The sequence below is a fragment of the Micromys minutus genome (assembly GCF_963924665.1).
Source record: "Micromys minutus genome assembly, chromosome: 20".
Lineage (NCBI taxonomy): Eukaryota > Metazoa > Chordata > Mammalia > Rodentia > Muridae > Micromys > Micromys minutus.
In genome coordinates this window covers 8452386-8471841 of record NC_137955.1, presented here as the reverse complement: position 1 = coordinate 8471841, position 19456 = coordinate 8452386, and the positions used below count along the sequence as shown (strand labels likewise).

General features: G+C 39.7%; 2 protein-coding genes across 6 annotated transcripts in view; one reads left to right on the top strand and one right to left on the bottom strand.

The window, feature by feature from the left end:
- KIF2A (kinesin family member 2A) overlaps positions 1 to 5077 on the top strand; it is a 61532-nt gene extending 56455 nt beyond the window's left edge. For all 5 annotated transcript variants that reach the window (XM_080933823.1, XM_080933824.1, XM_080933821.1 and 2 more), the window contains one exon: positions 81 to 5077. In XM_080933823.1, the coding sequence (XP_080789949.1) occupies positions 81 to 166 (86 nt within the window). In that variant the 3' untranslated portion in view covers positions 167 to 5077. The remainder of the gene's footprint in view (positions 1 to 80) is intronic.
- DIMT1 (DIM1 rRNA methyltransferase and ribosome maturation factor) lies at positions 3383 to 14224 on the bottom strand. The gene is made up of 12 exons (XM_080933825.1): positions 14145 to 14224; positions 13801 to 13874; positions 12669 to 12755; positions 11855 to 11916; positions 11683 to 11776; positions 11559 to 11608; positions 9442 to 9565; positions 8953 to 9045; positions 8081 to 8145; positions 7095 to 7158; positions 4958 to 5064; positions 3383 to 3508 (listed from the first exon to the last, which is right to left on the bottom strand). The coding sequence occupies exons 1-12, from the start codon at positions 14221 to 14223 to the stop codon at positions 3466 to 3468; spliced, it is 942 nt and encodes a 313-aa protein (XP_080789951.1). The 5' UTR covers position 14224; the 3' UTR covers positions 3383 to 3465.
- Positions 14225 to 19456: the final 5232 nt, after the last annotated feature.

The window sequence follows — 19456 nt, the reverse complement described above, 5'->3', positions numbered from 1 at the left end:
ATAAGTTTCTCCTAGGTACGTGTTACAGTTGACACAATGAGGTGCTTAATCCTTATTCCCTTGTTCTTTTCTTTTCCCAGATAAAGTGAAATCTTTTCGTGCAGCGCTACAAGAAGAAGAGCAAGCTAGCAAGCAGATCAACCCCAAGAGACCCCGAGCCCTCTAAGTTGGTATTTGCTACTAAAGGATCCCCAGAGTCCCCGATACTGTAACAAATGGTGGTCCAACTGTAAAAGGCCACTTGAACGTTTTTGAAATCTTAAGTGTGTGGAAATTTTCTTGTCCTTCATCTGAACGACATTTCAATTTTGTGAAACACTCCTTTGTCTACAAAATGCTTCTAGTCCAAGAGGCACAACTAACAATTCGGATTAGTGAAGTCTTTGTTTCATTTGCCCAAATAGTGATTGCTTTTGGATATCCTGGCCAATTTTATTTAAAGATTGTGGAAGTAATCCAGAAGTGGAAAATAGGGGAAACCACAGAGTTTCCTTAACTCAGATCAATTTTCATAGCAAGACTGAGCAATTTTGAATACTCTGCGTGCATGCATACCTCATCAGTGATTGTATATACTTTGCCTACTCCTAGAGACAGTTGTGCTTACTCATCCTTCTGTGCCTTGACTAAGGCTACTGACCCTAGATTTCTGAAACACAGCCAAGATAAATTACATTCCTTATTTGTAACTGTAAATTACCCTTATTGTGTGTACATTTTTACTGTATTTGAGACTTTTTTTTGTGTGTGTGTGACTAGTTAATTTTGCAGGATGTGCCATATCAACTGAACGGAACTAAAGTCTGTGACAGTGGACATAGCTGCTGGACCATTCCATCTTATATGTAAAGAAATCTGGAATTATGATTTTAATACCATGATATGTGATTTTAATTTTCTTAGAATTTTCTTTGTAAAAAACTAAAATATAAACTAGTTGGTGTATAATAAAAAGTAAAGAAATTCTGAGAGGAGTTTTATCTTAGGATAATACATACATATATATATATATATGCAGTGTGTGTGCCAGTGGTGTTAACAAGACTAATAGTGGAATTTGATCCTTAACAATGCCGTTATTTAAGTTGAAGTGTTTATTAGCTCACCAAAATTTGACGTATTGTTAAAGGAAACTGGCTTCTGATGCATGAACATTTGTATGTGCACTGAAAGTAGTCCATAATACAAGTTAGATAAACCAAGCATAGGCAGTATGTAATCCTTGAGAAGTGTTGGTGACTTACAAGGCAGGTCATACCAAGCTCCATCTAATACCTAGTATGTGATGGTATGTTATTGGTGAGAATCATATTTCACCTATATAGACTGATGGCAAAATAGGCTACTCTTTAAATGGCAGCGCTCATTTTTATAGCTGCTAATCTAAGAAAGAAAACTGGCCAATTTTCATGTAAATATTGTTTAATATATATATGTATATCTCTAGGAGTTTTCCCTTGGTTCCCTCTATATAGTCCAGTAGGTTAACCAAAGAACCTCCCGTGGCTCTCTTGGTTAACTCTAAGGAACCTATTGATTTACTCGGTGAACCAAGGGGAAATCTATGAATAGAGTCAATGAGCCAGATTCTTTACTTCACTAGTCATAAATCAGAGAGGGTAGCTGTGAGGAATCCTAACACCATGGTGGGAGAGCTCTGTAAACATGAAATCTAAGTCAAATGTAGATTTTTTTCACAATATGCTTATTAATAAATGAAATTTATGAAACGAACTTAGAAATAATGTACTTCAATATAATCAATCATCTTTGTTTTGTAAGGAACTCAGGGTTTCTTGCAGTTTTATGATATATTTATGTGTTTCAAAGACGAGAGGAAGAATGAAGGACTATTTCCACAGCACTTGGAAGCAGAGGCTGGTGGATTTCTGAGTTCAGGGCCAGCCTGGTGTACGTACTAAGTTCCAGGACTGCCAGAGCTATGTAGAAAGACCCTGTGTCTAGTTTTGAGGATGGCTCCTATGTAATGGGAATAAAGACACAAACGTGCTCATAAGTTGCCTAACAGTTTAGCTTTAATGTTATTGGTAGGCATTGGGAAGGTATTATCTTTGAAGGTCCATATATATATATATATAGATATATATATATAGATATATATATAGATATATAGATATATATATAGCTTTATTGGCTTTGTCCTGATCTGTCATCAGAGTATATATCAATGAGGTTTAGTTAGAAGAAAACAAGCTGAGAAAGCCTAGTCAAGCAGAATTGTTTCCCTAAGGTAGAGATGGTACAAACTGACTCTTATAAATTATTCTTTGACAGTGAACACAAAGACGTTACTATTAATGTGACAAAGTTGTTCTGGATTATTCTTTAGAAATTTCTCAAACTTAAAGGCTGCTAACTATCCATAACTTATGTCATAACAGTGTTTACTATGACTTTGAAGCTGGATTTTGGAAAAACTGTAGGCAAACAATTTATATTCTTAAGTTTGCTTAGCATTTTTTTCTACACTAATTTTTAAGTTTTAGGTATAAAGAGCCAAATAGCCAACAAAGCTAGTTTAGTTTCCTTATATAAATAAAACAGCTAATTTATTAAAATATATAAACAGCATTTATCTTTTGACAATTTTTAAATAGCTTAAAAAGAAATACCAGGTAGTAAAGTTTTAATTATCCAGAAGTCAGGAATAACCAGGAGCCTGTAGCTGTAGTCTGTTCTTTTAAAAAGCTGAAAACTGAAACTGGAAAACTTAACATTGCAGTACATAAGAACAATCCCAGAGTTTATTTAAGGGGCTGAGACTATAGATTCTGAGATTAAAGTCAACCTCAAAAAGACCCTCTCATTCAAGAAAGGAAATAAATCATAAATTAATGAAACTTAGTTGATTGGCAAAACCCTCCAGAATTTTTCTAAATCTGAAAATTGTAGATCTTGTTTCCCTTAAGAAAATGCATGATTGAACCTGAGTTAGAACACACAGAACATGCCTGTACTGTCATTGCAGCAGACGCTAGCTCCTAGAATTGTGTTGTTTGATACAACAGGCAAGCAGTAACATGGGAGGAGCGATACAGAATGAAGGTGTGTGAAGTCACATTAAGTACCTTGAATGAGGAGGAGTGTGGGGGCTTTTTGACTAGTTGAGTGAGTTGTAGGCCTCAGTGAGCCTCACAGTCTAAAACTGAATAAAAGGAACATCTTCATACAATAAACTGTCAGAAAGCTTAAGTGTATGGATGTGTGTCTGCGGCTTTCAAACTTGAAGACCATTATATTGAACCCTGCCCTTTGTAGTACATTTAAAACACTAGAAGCAAAAAAACACCTTTCACATACAGGATAATAAATGGTATAAAAATACTATTAAATAATTTTAAAAGTAAATGATGTCCTGTAAGAAAAAAAGGCAGTGGCATTCTCAAATATTAGGATTGTGTAATTTCATTTTTTCTTGGTCTTGAAAAAATAATTCTGAAATGGCTAGGAGAAGTGGATCCCTTCTGCATTAAATCCGTGTAGCAACCTGAAGGGGACGAGACCAAAAAGGAATGGTGTTAAACCACAAACCCAACTTGTGACACATAATGTACACATACCATTGATCCTAATACATATCAACAAACTACGTACACCTTCGTACAAACCATTCTGTGTCTTTCGTTGTGATCTACTTAAATGGTACTGACTGACATTACCTTAAAGACTTGCTATCCCTGGCCTCAGTTCAACTGCACTTGTTCTATTTCAGCAGAATGAGCTGAAAAAGAAAGTAGCTGGAATTTGAGGCAGTGAGCTGAGTAATCTCTGCCTATTCTCTGAACTGTTATGGAAGTTCAGTGAAGTATACATTACTTCTCTTTGTGGATACTATGTGCTTATCTGACTTTTGTTAGAAAACGGCATGCTGAGGAAGTAGGAATGAAGTTTTAAAAATAATGTATTTGTACCTGAGGTTATTTTTAGGATGACCTATAGGAAGAGGTCCATATGAACTAAAATACCTGGAGAAGCAAAGTGTAGGTACTTAAGGATGTTAGCATCCAGTGAAGACTTAGGTGCTCCTGCTGGCCAGTCAGTGACACAGTGCCTCTTGTTATAGACTGTCCTACTGAGAAGCAGACTAATGTCTTACAGCGCTCCATCCTCATTTTTAAATTGTCTCTAGAACACTAATTCTGTAAAATTGGGGACACATCCTAGAAATGGTGTACTTGTCTAGCTATTAAGGTCCTGAGTGCAGTCCTCAACAATGTAAGAAAAATTAACAAAATGTCCAGTAACTCCTCAGAGTTAGTGTCAGTGAGTTAGTGTAATTGGGCAATGGCGAGATACCTGTGGTACTCTTTATTAACAGGTGTAGCACATGCCTCAGGCCACATAACTGCCTTTACTAAACAATGACGACATGGCTCTAACTGGCATAAGTAAGGAAGTAACGGGTCACCAGCTCAAGCTGTGTGCATTACGACTCTTTTCTGAGGTGAGGAGATGAGCATGAGCTAGTACAGTCTCGAATGAGTTTGGGGTTGGAGGGGAAACAGCACATAAACCAGGCTAGGTTCTGGCACAGACTGTTCACTACTGTTGGTAACACACTCACTGCTGCAGCTAACCAGCCCAGTGGTTCACAACCTGTGACTCATGACCCATTCGGGGGCAAATGACCCTTCCACAGGGATTGCCAAAGACCATTGGAAAACAACAGGTTATTTACAGTACAGTTTGTAACATTAGCAAATTAGTTATGCAGTAGCCATGAAAATGCAGATTGGGGTGACCACATAAACTGTACTAAGGGGCTGCAGCATTAGGAAGGTTGAGAACCACTGCTTTACACCAAATAACTTCTTCGCTCCACAGAAGTGCTATGCAACAACTCACCCAGGTAGCACCTTATGCTGCTTAAAAGCCTTTAAATCCATCTGAAGATACACAGTAAAGAAATGTAAGCATTTAGAACAAATGTAATTACCTGATAAAGTCATCTATGTCCATGGAACGGGCCCGCTTGTCACTAAAACCTGTGCTGGTTAGGATTTGCTGTATTTTATCTGCTATACTGAAATCTTCTGGTATTACCTATCAATATAAGATCCAGAATAAATGAGTAACATATCTTTAACGAAGATACCATGACTCTTTCTTTTTAAGTTCAGTAATTAAAGTCACCTTTAATAAATTCTATAACTGACATCTGGGGAAACTGACAGTTTGGGTAAGACTTTGATTTCTAATAAGAGGCTGATTGTTTTGACATAATACTTACATTACATGAATGCATATATTGCCCCTTTTCATCTTTAAAATGTAAAAATTGACAGAGTTCACCTAACCAAGTAATTTACTCTCAGGAGTAACTTCTCTTTTTAGTATATTACATGTGGCTGGGTATAATGGCTCTCACCCCTAAAGTCCTAGCACTTGGAGGCAGGAGGACTACCCCAAATTTAGAGCAAGCTTATGCTATACAATAAGACTCAAAACAACAGTGAGTGACTTTACTTAATTCATACCATGAATACAAAGACTTTTTAAAATCTTAGTTTTAAAATTACCCTCATATATTGTAGCTTTTGCCCATATTAGAGACAAAGGGAGGCGTACAGACAGTGGTTGTGCATGCCTTTAAGCCTTTAATCCCAGCATCTGGGAGTTTGAAGCCAGCCTGGTCTACAGAACTATTTCTGAGATAGCCAGGGCTACACAGAAAAACCCATCTCCAAAAATAATATGCATGCTCTGTCAAACTTAGCATATACCCACACACGTGTGTGCATGAGGACTCCCACACTTAAACTGTTAAGAGGCAGGAGGCACACAACTGGAAGTCAGCTATTCAGCCTACATTTTCTTCTGATTATTTAAAGTTTCTAGATGTTTAAAGTAATAGCAAAACAGTACCTTTAGTCTTGTGCTTACTACTGTGACATGGTAACGCACACACCTTTCATCCCAGCACCTGAGCGGTACGGTGGACAGTGGCAGCCTAGACCACTATCTGAACAACAAGCAGGGTAGTGTGCAGGCTTAAGTAGGCTTTGGGCCCCATAGACTCATGTGTTTGAATGGCCCACAGGAAGTGTGTCACTGGGGGTGGCCTCTGAGGTCTCCTAGTGCTCAACCCCACCAAGTGAGGAGTCAGCCTCCTGGCTGCCTTCAAAGAAGACTGTTCCCTTCTGCTGCCTGCTGATGAAGACGCAGAAGACTGTTCCCTGGAGGCTGCCATGCTTTCCACCATGATAATGGACTGAACCTCTGAAACTAAGCCAGCCCCAATTAAATGTTTGCCTTTATCAGACATTAAAGATTAAACATTATTATTAAAGGTTTGTCCTGGTAATGGTTTCTCTTCACAGCAATAAAACCATAAGACAGGTAACACAAATTACAGACATATAAGCCAATAAGACTATTGATATATTTGAGGAAATTACTTAAAGAGGACAGGGTTTATAGAACTCACAGCAAAACTCAAACTCAGTCTAAGCAGCATAGCAAGACCATTTCAAAACCATAGAAAGAGATCTATACTATTTGCAAATTATGTATTGACTTTAAGGGTCCTATAGATTACATACATTATCTTTAAAGAAAATTTTTTTTTTTTTTTTGGAAACTTGAGGGTAATTTTATCAAGGGTTTAAAAGAAAAAGACTACAGAGCAGGCAAGCTGCCCACCTTAGCTTCCCTATAAAGAGAAGCAAGGGAAAGGAAAGAGCTGCACTGCTTGAGGTGAGGTGAGCTGCCATTTTGTCAGCCAAATAAAGCGAGGACCTCCTTAGAGCAAGAGTAAGAACTCCACAGTGTTAGGGAAAACTTGCTTAGAACAGATAGTAAAGTTATGATTTTGTTTGTAATCCAGATAGGCAGGCAGACTTAGCAAGCAGTATGGCTATGTTCTGTAAGAGACTGGTAAACACATTTTAAAAAACATCACTGAAAAATCCAAGAGATATAGGCCTTTAAACTCAGCACTTGTGAGGCAGAGGCAAGATCTCTGAGTTTGAGGCCAGCCTGGTCTACTGACTGAATTCCAGAATTATCTAGACACCCTGTCTCAAGAAACAAATGGACAAAACAAAAAAATCAGTGAAATGATTTCTACTCACAGTATTCTGTACTGAGCAGTGAATTCTGTAGTTTTTTTCCAATAGCTGTTGGACTGCACTTGATCTGGAAATTATAGGACAAGTATAAAATCAGATTACGCATAATTTAAATTTAGACATGATGAAATAAATGTTCCAGGTGATTCAGCAATAAAGGCACCTGCTGCCATGATCAACAACCTGAACCCACACCAAGGAAGGGGAGGGTCACTCTTGCCAGTTGTTCTGATATCCACCCAATACAATGTAGAAACTCCACAAAACTTCCTCTTAAAAAACATTTGCTGGGTCTGATGGCAATGGCCTATAACCAGTTGCTAGAAATGCTGAGGCAGGGGGAAGTGCAAGTTCAAGGTTAGCCTGGAACTCAGAAGGTAACAAGCAGTCCGAAGAAATCACTGATCAGAGTACTCACTTAGCATGCTTAAGACCACAGGCTCAATCCTTGGCGTTGCCAGGAACAGTGTTCAAGCTTTCTAAAATCTTAACCTCTTTTGCCTTTGGATACTCCCAAGAAATGTTAGATTTTTTTTCAAGTTAATAAAACAGCACTAAGACTAGGAAGTAGGTGAGCTACTAATGCTATGCAGGCCTAATAACTGGAGTTTCATTCCCTGAACACATGTAAAATTGGGAGAGAACCTCAAAGTGGTTCACTGACCTCCACATGTGCACCATGACACACGTCCCCACCCACAATGAATGTAAAGAAGAAAACTCAAAAGCAAAACCTTGGCAAATTTGTGGCTAAATTACTGGGTTTGTTTGTTTGTTTTTTCTGTTTCACAAGGAAAAACTAAATTGACTCCCAACTCTAACTTTGTTACATTTTGCCTCTCGAAGTAGTATGAAATCTTAAAAGGTGAAGTCTGTCTGACATGAGTAATATTTGTACTTTAGGATACCTGTTTATGGGTAAAGGACCAAATGCTATGACAATCCTGGAAAATTGGTCCTTCACCATTACAAAATAGTAGGCTACTTACTTGAACGCAGCAGACAGTGTCTTGTTTTTCCGAACAAAAGTGATCCTTACTAAGCCGTCCCATTCCTGAAATATAAGATGGATATTTTCTTCAGAATAATCAATTTATCTACTTCAGTTTTAATACATAAGCCAGAGGGAATGAAAAGGCGCACCTTTTGATCGAGCTAACACATCTGCACACCAGTGCACATTTGCACTCATTTTTTAACTGAGGGAGAAAAAGTTGTCACCATTCAGTGTGGCATTAGGGTTACTTTCCAAACAGATTCAACCCAGGCACAGTGGCACACACCTACGATCCCAGCACTTACAATCAGAGTCTAACTAAGGTCATCCAGTACATAGAGAATTTGAGCTACAGAAGGCTCTCCTTATCTTAAAAACAAAACAAAACAAAACAAAACAGAACAAGTTTCAACACCAACATGATTTAGGATGTAAATTGTCCAACAAGTTTTTCTCTTACATAATTAGTAAACTTTTATATCAAAGGGTCTAGTTGGTTTTTTTTGACCACGAAAGCAGTAGTATTTCTAATTCAAACATGTCTGCCCCAAGGGTTAAGGATGCAGTCCAACCGGAAAAAAATTGCTTCACAAATGCAAACACAAATTATTTTAACCTTACATTGGTTTCCTGTAGCTATAACCTTAAGTTCTGAAAAGCAACTACGTCTAGTCCTTCTGCCGTTACAGCATTTCCCATGTTTCTGTGTGTGCTCACTGCTGTTGTACATCACGTCAGTCCCCATTCCCATCCCCCTCTGACTGGTACTCAGGCCGACTTCACTTCTGTTCTGTTGCTTTAGAATGACATTTTACAACCCGCATGTTTTTGCCTTTAATGACCTAGTTAGTGTTTTGGCCTCACCTGAAAATTGATGGGTGGTGGTGGGTTCTTAGGTTCTATCCTCACCACACTGGACTCCACCTTAGGGGGTGGTCTGAAGTTATTCTTCCCCACCTGTCAATCAGAAAATGTTTAGTCCTCTCTGAAGCAACTTTATTTACTTCTTATTTGTTCTGAAACAGGGTTGGATCATGTAAGTGTGACTGGCCTGGAACTCAAGATTTTTACCCTTCTGCCTCCTGCTTCTTAATCCAGCCTTCTGCGGGGATTAAAAGTGTGTGTTACCATAACAGGCAAGGGGAACTAAGTTATTAATCAAAAATGTTCTGTTGGCCAGCTACGGTGTGGCTTAGGCCTGAAACTCCAGCATTTGGGAAACTGATAGTTCTAGGTTAGCCTGAATTAAAGAACAAGATCCCCTGTCTCAAAAAGGGGGCGGGGTGGAAGGTGGGGTTTCAGAGAGCAAGACAAAGTGCTCCAGGATAAATTAAAATAAAATAAACCTCATACCTTCATTAGATGGTCCACCCGTGCTAAAAGCTGTGTATTAATGGAGAGTCTACAGTATAATTTATCTCCTGGCTTTGCAACCAAACGAAGAGCAAACTCTCTTTGAAACATAAGTATAGCACATCTGAAAAGGAAGTAAAAACGAACAAGAAAAATTTTCATTTTCAGTTGACAATTTTAATTAAAAATTCTTGTTTCTTATTTTGTATGTCTGAGTGTTTTGCCTATATGTGTGTATTTGCACTGTGTGTGCATATATATTTGCCTGTATTTATGTATTTGACTCCATGGAGGTCAGATGTGGGCAGTTGATCGTTAGAACACGAGTTAAAGCTAGTTGTCAGCTACCATGTGGGTGCTTGGAATAGAACCGTGGTCCTCTGCAAAAGCAACATATGCTCTTAACCACTGAGCAATCTCCAAAGTCCGTATGGTTAATGACAATATGTTCAGAAGGTAGAACAGACTGAGTCTTAATGTTATACTCCTAGCCTCAATGAAGATGACTTCCCTCAAGGGGTTAGATAAACAAATACTTAATATTTGATCTTACATGGACTTACTAGTCTAGATTCCTTTGGGGTTTGGGGGTATGAAACAGTAAAGCTGATTTCACAGAATTTGTGGTGTAGTTGAGTTACAGCTGGGGTATGGCCTGGTAGGTTGCAATGTCCAGTGTTCCCTTGGTTAAAGATTTATAGTATATGGACTTTTTCTTCTGTAAGTAATGGTAACACTTTTAAATGTTAGTAAAGAAGAGAGCATTTTCAAAACCGTATTTGCTTTTGTGTGTGGTGTACAGAGGATGGAAGCAAAGGCCTCACCATGCAGGTAAATGCCCTACCACTGCTTTTGATTTTGAGATTCAGTTTCACAAAGTTGCCCAAGCAGGTCTTCAATTCACAGTCTTCCTTCCTCATCCTTCATAGCTATATATGTACGTCTATATATCCAAACAACGCTTCAGAACCTATATGCAGTTATCTTCTAATATGATCTATTCCACGCCACTTAAAAGGGAGATGGGAGGAGGGGCAAAGGCAAGCCACCAAGTCTGATGACCCGAGTTTGATCCCTGACAGCCTGAGTTGTCCTCTGACCTCTCTAGGTTCGGGGAGAAACACTCCACACAAATATACAATTTTTAGAAAGGATGGTTATGGCCTCCACAATTTATGAACTTACTTTATAAATAGTAATTGGGTTCGTGACTTAGCTTCAAAGCACTGGTATAAAACATACTGTTTTAATAACCAGTTAAGAAGTTACTCCCGAGAGGCCTTTGGTCCAGCAAAGGCTTGTTTTTCCCAGTGCAGGGGAATGCTCTGTGCTAAGGTTGGGGAGGGTGGTTGCGAGAGGGAGCACCCTCATGGAGGCAATGGGATGAGGAGGGGGGATGGGACTGGGGGAAGAGGATAACAACTGAAATGTAAATACAGAGAATATCCAATTTTAAAAAAATGTTAATTCAAAATAAAAGTAATTTCAACAACAACAAAAAGTTACTCCTAAGTATCTACACATAAGAAAAGATTTTATCAATATTTATTGAATAGGATTAGAATTTAAAATGTAGAAGGAATGGCATGCACACATTTACCAGCCCAAAGAATTTATTAACTAAAAGACCTCCCTAGATATCAGTGTTTTTATGTGTATGCATTCATGCATGTTATGTTTCTGAGATAGGCTATTAGGCAACTTAGGCTGGCCCTGAACTAGCTGTGTGTGTGTGTGTGTGTGTGTGTGTGTGTGTGTGTGTGTGTGTGTGTGTGTGTGTTTGAGAGACAGGGTATCATGTACCCCAGGGTGGCCCCGAACTAGCTGTGTAAGCACAGATTTGATCTGCTTCTCGTTCCCAAGCACTGGGAATCTAGGTGCTTACCACCATGCTGACTCTTCTGTGGTGCTGCAGACTGAACTAGGGTCTTTCTGGGTAGTAATAAGCACTCTACCTCATCAACTGAGGTATGTTCCTGTCCCAGAAACCGATACTTCCTACAAAGTTCTCCAGCAGTTTTTTTTTTGTGTGTGTGTGTGTGTGTGTGTGTGTGTGTGTTCATTTTTCACTGTGTTTCTGGCCAAAATTGTCTAAAATTAAGCAGTGACACACAAACCTGAAAAATGGCCGGTGGAGCAGCAACTTGAAGACAAAGGGGGAGGAGATCTGAAAGAGAATTACAGTTGGCTCTGAGCAAAGATACATCAGAGAAATCCATAGTATGATAGCCTGAGAAATACCTGATAAGGCAAGTTTGCCACACAAGCATCAAAGAATGGCAAATCTGATTTTAATACATCTCCCACCAGGACCTGGAGTTTGCTAGCCAGAGGCCTGAAAATAAAGAAAGAAATTTTAAAAGATTGTTGTTTCTGGAGATTGAAATGTACTTTAATTATTATATATACTCACGTGCCCTGAACTCTTTTGTGCAGTTCAGCTACCAGCCTTGGATCAAGTTCACAGGCAACTACCTACAGTAACAAACAAAAAGGCTTGACTGTGGAGTATAAATGTTTTACCATCCAAGTAGTAACTCGAATGAGTTACATGATTTAAGCTTTTTTTCAATCTTGACATCAACTGTAGTCTACCACGTCAAACAACACCCTGTTTGATCTGTCTCCATGCTGCTACTGAGCAGATGAGAAAACTACACTTTATATAGTTATGTGATTTTAGACAGCATACAAGAGACCTCCTCCTACAAGTACTCTCTTCAAGGACATCATCCAGAGTAGATGCAGCAACACTGCAAGTGGATGCAAATGGAGGAAGCTCAACTATTTCCTGTAACATCCGCAGAGGCTTCACCAAGTGTCATCACTGTTTCTACAGCATAGTCATCTGAGTTGCTTATTCTGACTGACTCCTGATCCATTCTTCCTCATCCTACCCTCTAGAGGTCTTTTGTTGAACTTGGTCCTAATGACTAACTTCATGGCTTTGTTCCTGCAGGCTTCATAATGGTTAGCTATTCTTCGAGTTATCTCAGTGTTTCTGTTTTATTATTACTCCTTTAAACATGTGGCCCATTCCTATATTAGATTGTCCACTAATACACCAAGTGCAGATGTTGTTTTCTTGATAGAGAATTCTCATTGTTAGTGATAAAATTTCTAAGGGTTCAAGAACTACTGTTGAAACAATGTCAATTCATTAAAACATTCACATTTGTAAACCAGCTGAGCTAATTGCAGAGAAACCCATGAAGCCCCCCTTTTACCTTTTTGGCCTTTTCTAACAGCTTGACAGTCATGTTGCCAGTCCCAGGCCCAACTTCCAGCACCACATCAGTAGGTCTTAAAGCGGCCTAGAAACAAGCACAAGTCCTTTATGCCCTGGCCCACTTGAACAGTTTGTAGGTGACTGCTTTTGTTTATCAGTGCACAGTTAAAAGACATCTAACTCCAGCTTCATTTTTCTTCGGGATATATGTGGTTGACAGTAGTATCTCAAGGGCATTAGGTATAAATGAAAACCTACATTTCCTAACCCAGGGAGATATCAACTTCTGGAGTCAGAACAAAAATGGAATCCTGCTGTCTACACTGGCAATAATCCGGGGAAACTGTAACTAACTGTTCTTTCCAAGGACTTCAAATGGTAAAGAGTGCATTCAAGTGGAAAAGATTTCTCAATTCTTAACCATTCCACAATGCCTATGTTAAAGTCTTAAGAATATAGTAACCACACAAAACTCTATGAGTGTGCATGTACATAGGAGTAGAATATGTTCCTATGGCTCCGGGAGGCTTCCCTTGTAGCACAGAAGTAACTTTTACCTTCTATATTTTACCTCCTGGCACTCTATCATCCATAACCACAACACAACAACACAGAAGAAATCCTCCAAATAATTTATATGCAGTACTATATATTTTTTTCTGGGGAACAAACTCAGTGTGCTTTGGACATAATTACCATCTGGAATAAAAAAAGAGTAACAGTGATGTACTTAGAAAGTGATCAGAATGATACACGCTTGGAAAGTGGAGTCGAGGGACCAGAAGTTCAAGGCTGGCTTTGTCTACATACCATGTTTGAGGCCAGCCTGAGTTACATGAGACCCAGTTTCAAAAAGACGGAGCCTCCAAAAAGTGGTTAAATAATCTGGAAATTGTTGGGCAATTCTTAAATCACCCAACATATACATACAGAGCAACTATTCTGTCAGGTACCCTATCTTAGTTTATCTTGATTTTTTTATGTATGTAGACAGGCTGCAGTACAGCATAACACCCTGCCCCTGCTTCCCCAAATGCTGGGGTAATTATGGGCACACGTCATACAGCCGTAAGTACTCAGAAAAATATTAATGACACACAAACGCTCTGCCTTTCATCGTTTACACCCACCTTATCGATGATGCTGTTAACAATTAGAGGATTTTTCAAAATGTGTTGTCCGATCCCTGTGTTGAACATGAGTCCTGAAATAAAACACGAGGCCGCCTTAATTTCCCAACTTTTCAAGAATCGGTCTCAGGCCGTCCCAGAGAAGCAGGGAACAGTTTCTGCTCCAATGCATGCATCCTCGAGCGCCGCGCTCACGCCCGGGGTTGGGATGTATCTTTAAGTGATCCATCCCTCCTGCTGGCAAGGAAGACCAGGCGAGGGGAAGGGCCAGCGCTCCCTCCCTCCTCAGAGCGGCTAGGGGCGCAAGCCACAGAAGGGCTGCCCCGCCGCGGGTCAGTCCCAACCTCCAGCTCGCTTCAGCTCCCGGCGCTGCTCCTGACGATCCCGCCGGCGGCCACTCGCTGCTGACTTAACTTTCGGCATCTTCTCAGAGGAGTCCCTAGATCAAGCAAAAGCTGTTGTACACCTCGTGGAAGTCGCTGTCAGCTGTCGTCACGACTAAGCGCCCGAGAGGCTGACTTCCCTCCCACTGGGCTCACTGAACCACCCAGTCAGCCAGAGGCTGGAGCCCAGTGGCTGTTGGGAATTGTAGTCTCTAATGAGCTTCTTGGGGGCAAAGCCGGCTTGAGCCCAGTGGCTGCTGGAAATTGTAGTCTCTTATGGGTTCTTCCTGGGGATAGGGCGGCTCGAGCCCAATGGCTGCTGGGAATTGTAGTCTCCGGTGAGCTCCTCCGGAGGCAAGGCCCGCTCCAGCCACTGGAACTACGATTTCCACTAGAGCTTGATTTCAGGCAGTTAGGATTGGCTGGGGTCCAGGTCGGCAAGCTGGGTGCTTCTTTCTGCCTGGTCATGGGACCTTCTGATACCTGCGGGAATATTTCTCACGTGTTTGTTTCCCCGTAGGTTGTGGGCTGAGAAGCCTAGGCGTGATGGACACGGAGATGGGTGGTTTAGGGTAACGTGTCTTTCCGTTCTGTAAAGGAGATTAGAATTAGCTCTCCTTCTAACACGGCACTTAAGGTTTACTTGTCTCTGACTTTTCGTTCATTCTCCCGTCGTTTGACTAAGTTCCGGCATTGGGGTATCACAGTTAAAATATGCTGGTCTCAGGATTTCTTCATTGAAAAATAAGGGCTATACCAATTTCAAAACCCTGCAAATGGGATTGATTATAGGTACGTATTGGATATTGTAATAGGACTATTCGGGCTGTAAGATACATGATAAAAGACCCCTGGCTGTTTTTCCTGCTAATGTCTCGGTTTTAATTTTTCTGTTTGAGTTCAAGGTCTTTAAAGAAGAACACCTAAGCTGAAGCAATATTTACTGTAGCTTAGGCCTTAGCTGGCCCCCTTTCATCTAGCTTTTCTAACTTAACTAACCCAATTATTCTAGTCCACATTTGCTACAATGCCCTTTACCTCTCACTCAGTCCTGGTATATCCGACTTCCTCCATGTGCTGATGGCCAATTCCCACCTCTCAATTCTTCCCACAGTTCTAGCTCTGTCCCTGTCCCCCTCAGCCATTGGCTGTCAGCTCTTCGTTAAACCAATCAGAAGTGATTGACAACAGTTTACAAAATACTGAGGCCAGTGATGATCCCTAAAACTAACAATATCAAAGTCACATAGTACTAAACTCTGCTGGTATGGAAATCAACATTTGAATAATACAAAGACAGCCTTTACACTGTGCACAAAAAGGCTATACCATTTTTTTTTTTGTTTAAAAAGCCAGTGGAATCTATATTTTCATAAGCTACTATAGTGTTAAGTTTTTGAAAGTTAGCTGAAAGGGAAGAACACAGTGAAATCCACTGCCCACATAGAACGTGATTTTTTAAAAATTGATTTTTATCTCTATGTGCGACCTTTTGGGGGTAGTTAGCTTGGTTTTAGGAGACTGTTTGGAATAATAAACTATTCATTCTGAAGAGAGATTCTTGATGGTGTTACACTCCCCTCCCCCAGTATTGACTTAAATATTAAAATGTAGAGCTAATAAGAAAGCTAAAATAAAAAAATGAATTAACACTGCTTCACTTAAAATTGTGAAAGAAAAAAAGGTACGTATGCAAGGGGTGGTTTTGCAAGTCAAAGCACTAGCTGGGACCTATGAAGCTGCTCATTTCCGCACACACCAAGGCACCTACCCCACATCCCCAGCAAGGGCCAACATGTGAGTGTGCGCACACATTTTCTTTTGAGGGGTGGGAAGGTTTGGAATGACAAATACATATCAGTACCGCAATTTGCATTCCAGGAATGGGTAAGTACATTATTTACCCTTGTTAACTCTTCTAAACAACTTGGTGAGGTAAATATTTGTAGCATGTGGTTTTTCCTACCCTGCTTTAAGCTCCAAGAGGACCATGCTACCAGCCCCACCAGGTTTCCTCAGATCATTCTAATAAATAAAACAATGTAAAGCAAATAAAGCAATCTAAATAAATATAAGCTGATGAGACAATGTTTCTCTTGTCTCTTGTCTTGACCTTCATGAGATCAAGGCCTAAATTTCTATTGTCTGAGACAGGTTAGGCACTCTATCCTTTGTTTTTCAACCTAATTTTTAAAGATCAAAAGCCTCAGTGTTTTATCTATATGTACTTACTGTATAAGCCTATTTCTAGACTCTAGTTTTGTCATACCAGGCAAAGAAATCCCAGAGACCATTTTCAAAGATTCTGAGTATTTCCCTGAAGACCTTTCAAAATCTTCTCTAAAGCATTTGATTTAATCTCTCTTAACCTTCCCCTTTGTAGAGCTTAATACGTCTGTATATTTAAGAACATTTATTTTTATTTTTTTAAATTTTTTTATTTATTCATTATATATGAGTACACTGTAGCTGTCTTCAAACACACCAGAAGAGGGCATCAGATCTCATTACAGATGGCTCTGTGCCACCATGTGGTTGCTGGGAATTGAACTCAGGACCTCTGGAAGAGCAGTCAGTGCTCTTAACCACTGAGCCATCTCTCCAGCCCTTAAGAACATTTAAAAATTATCATATTTCCTTTTATTTTTAAAAACAAATCAAATTTTATGTATCACTGTCTTGAATATTTGCATGTAAGAAAATGCAGCAGGACCACGCCCATAAAGTTAGCCCAATATGTTTGAGGATGATAAAGAAAAAACATGGACCAACCAGGGAGGAACATAAGTATTATGTAGGAATCCTTGACTTCCACATCTTGTTGCCCTTAAAGGGTGCAACTCCTTTGAATCATTTCTTTACAAATCTATCATTTCTTTACCTAGAATGTATACAAATTTTATTTGAGGTTAGAGAGATGGCTCAGGAGTTAAGAGTACTTGTTGCTCTTACAGATTAGGTTCCTAGCACCCACATGACAGCTCATAACTCTGTGTAACTCCGGTGCCAGGGGATCTGACCTCTTTTGACCTCTGTGGGCACCTGACATTGATGGTGCACAGACATGTAGGAAAAACACTCACACGCATAAGATTGTGATATAAATAGATCTAAAATAAGCATTGTTTTGATTCTTTTTAGGTCTTCATCTTCTTTGAAGGTCTCCATGTACATTTAAAAATTAACAGTCTAGGGCTAGGGAGATGTCTTCAGCAGGTAAATGTGCTAGCAGTTGAAGCCTAATGAATGGACTTGAGTTCTATCCATGGACCAAGTTTGATTTGGCATGTATCTGTAAAGCTGGCCTGGAAGCTTGAAGGCAGCTAGTGTGAACTATACCACACAATGGCAGAAACCATGGCAGGTGAAACCTCTGACCCCACATGTGTGCCATGGTATGCATGTAGATGTAGTCTCATGCAATTTTTTTTTAAAGTGACTACAAATTAACTTTTGAGCTGGAGAGATGGCTCAGAAGCTAAGAGCACTGCTATTCTTCAAGAGCTCCTGAGTTCAATTCCCAGCAACTACATGGTAGCTCATGATCATCTTATAATGAGATCTGGTGCCTCTTCTGGCCTGCAAACATATGTGCAGGCAGAATGCTGTATTCATAATATATCTAAAAAAAAAAAAACCAACAAAGCAAAACAAAACCCCAACAGCTTTATTACATTTTAAGTAATTAAAATTGGTGGCCATCTGGTACAGTGCCTGTCTAGGATGTGTGAGGCCTTGACTCTGACCTCCATCACACTGGTACTGCAAATAACGTTTCCAGCTGAGACTGTCTATACTAAAGATAACAAAAGAAGAGGAATTCTTTCTTCCAAATACTGATGCCTACATTAAGATGCTAAAACCGTTGAGAAATTTCTATAGAAATAAAGGTGAACAAAGAGTACGCCAGTAAGGGGGGGGGGACTTTTTTTTTTTTTTTTTGAGACAGGTCTCATTATATAGTTCTAGCTAGCTTCAAACTCATAGAAAGCAACTTTCTTCTGTCTCTTGAATGCTAGGATTAAAGGCATGCACTACCACAATGGACAAGATTGATGTGTGCCATGTTAGTGCATGAGTGTGTGTGTGTGTGTGTGTGTGTGTGTGTGTGTGCATGTGTGTATATGTGTGTGCATGTGTGTCTATGTGTGTGCATGTGGGTCTATGTGTGTGCATGTGTGTATATGTGTGTGCATGTGTGTATATGTGTGTGCATGTGTTTATATGTGTGTGTGTGTGTGTTGCCACAGAGGCCAGAAGAAGGCAACTGATCACCGAGAGATGGAATTAACAGGTTATTAATAAACCACAAATGCTAGAAGCTGAACTTGGATCCTCTGAAAGAGCAACAAAGACTTAACTGCTGAGCTGTCTCTCCATCTTGATAAATTGTTCTTGTAACTGGGATCATTTCTGTGTCTCTGTGGTACCCACTATGTTTTATACTTATTTTATATTCCTTTCCAATGTAGAAACAATTATATTATATTTAAAAAGTATTCAAAGGATAAGCATCTCGAACTATTTGGTTACTTGTGTTAGTAAGATGTTTTTCACTATGACACATACCTGGGAAAAACAAGGAAGTGTGATTTTATTTTGGTTCAGTGTCTCAGAGATTTTGATCCAGGGACAGCTAGCTCTATTGCTTTGAGGCTGGTCGGAAGGCATGGTGAGGGAGATCATGAGAGGAAAGCTGTTCACCACATGGCATCCAGGAAGCAAAATGGACTAGTAGGACTCTTGAAATGCACACCCTAGGAATTGCCTTTCTCTAACTAGACCCTCATCTTCCATAGGTACAATATTCAAATTTAGCACCAGTCATTAGATCAAAGCCCTCATGATCAACACCCTCACAGACACATCCAGAAGTGTGCTGTACTAATCCTGAGGATGTACCTTAATCAACTCAGGTTATGCATCATAACAGTTCTAGAAAATGAACCTAGAAAATGAGAACTGCTCTGCAGGACCAATCATTTGTGTGGTGCTAAGAATCAGATCCAATCTGCATAAAAGGCAACTCTATCACTGAGCTTTGTTGGGCTCTCTAAGGCTCTTTCGATATATATATATATATATATATATATATATATATATATATATATATATATATATATATAACTTTTAAATTGCCATTTTTAATGTTTTCTTGTTTGTTTACTGTTTGAGACAGGGCATCATTCTGTAGTCCTGACAGACCTGGAGTACACCCAGCCCATTCATTCTCAAGCCTGTAGCACTCCTCCTGCTTCAGCCTCCTGAGTTCT

Bases quoted from the DNA above. Each gene is read 5' to 3' on its own strand.
- DIMT1 (XM_080933825.1), bottom strand. From the start codon at position 14,223: ATGCCGAAAGTTAAGTCAGCAGCGAGTGGCCGCCGGCGGGATCGTCAG. The intron at 11,917-12,668 runs GTAAAAGGGGGG...TTGTTACTGTAG, and splicing joins TGTTAGAAAAGGCCAAAAAG to GTAGTTGCCTGTGAACTTGA. The intron at 8,146-8,952 runs GTGAGGCCAAAA...CTTATATTTCAG, and splicing joins CACCACCCATCAATTTTCAG to GAATGGGACGGCTTAGTAAG.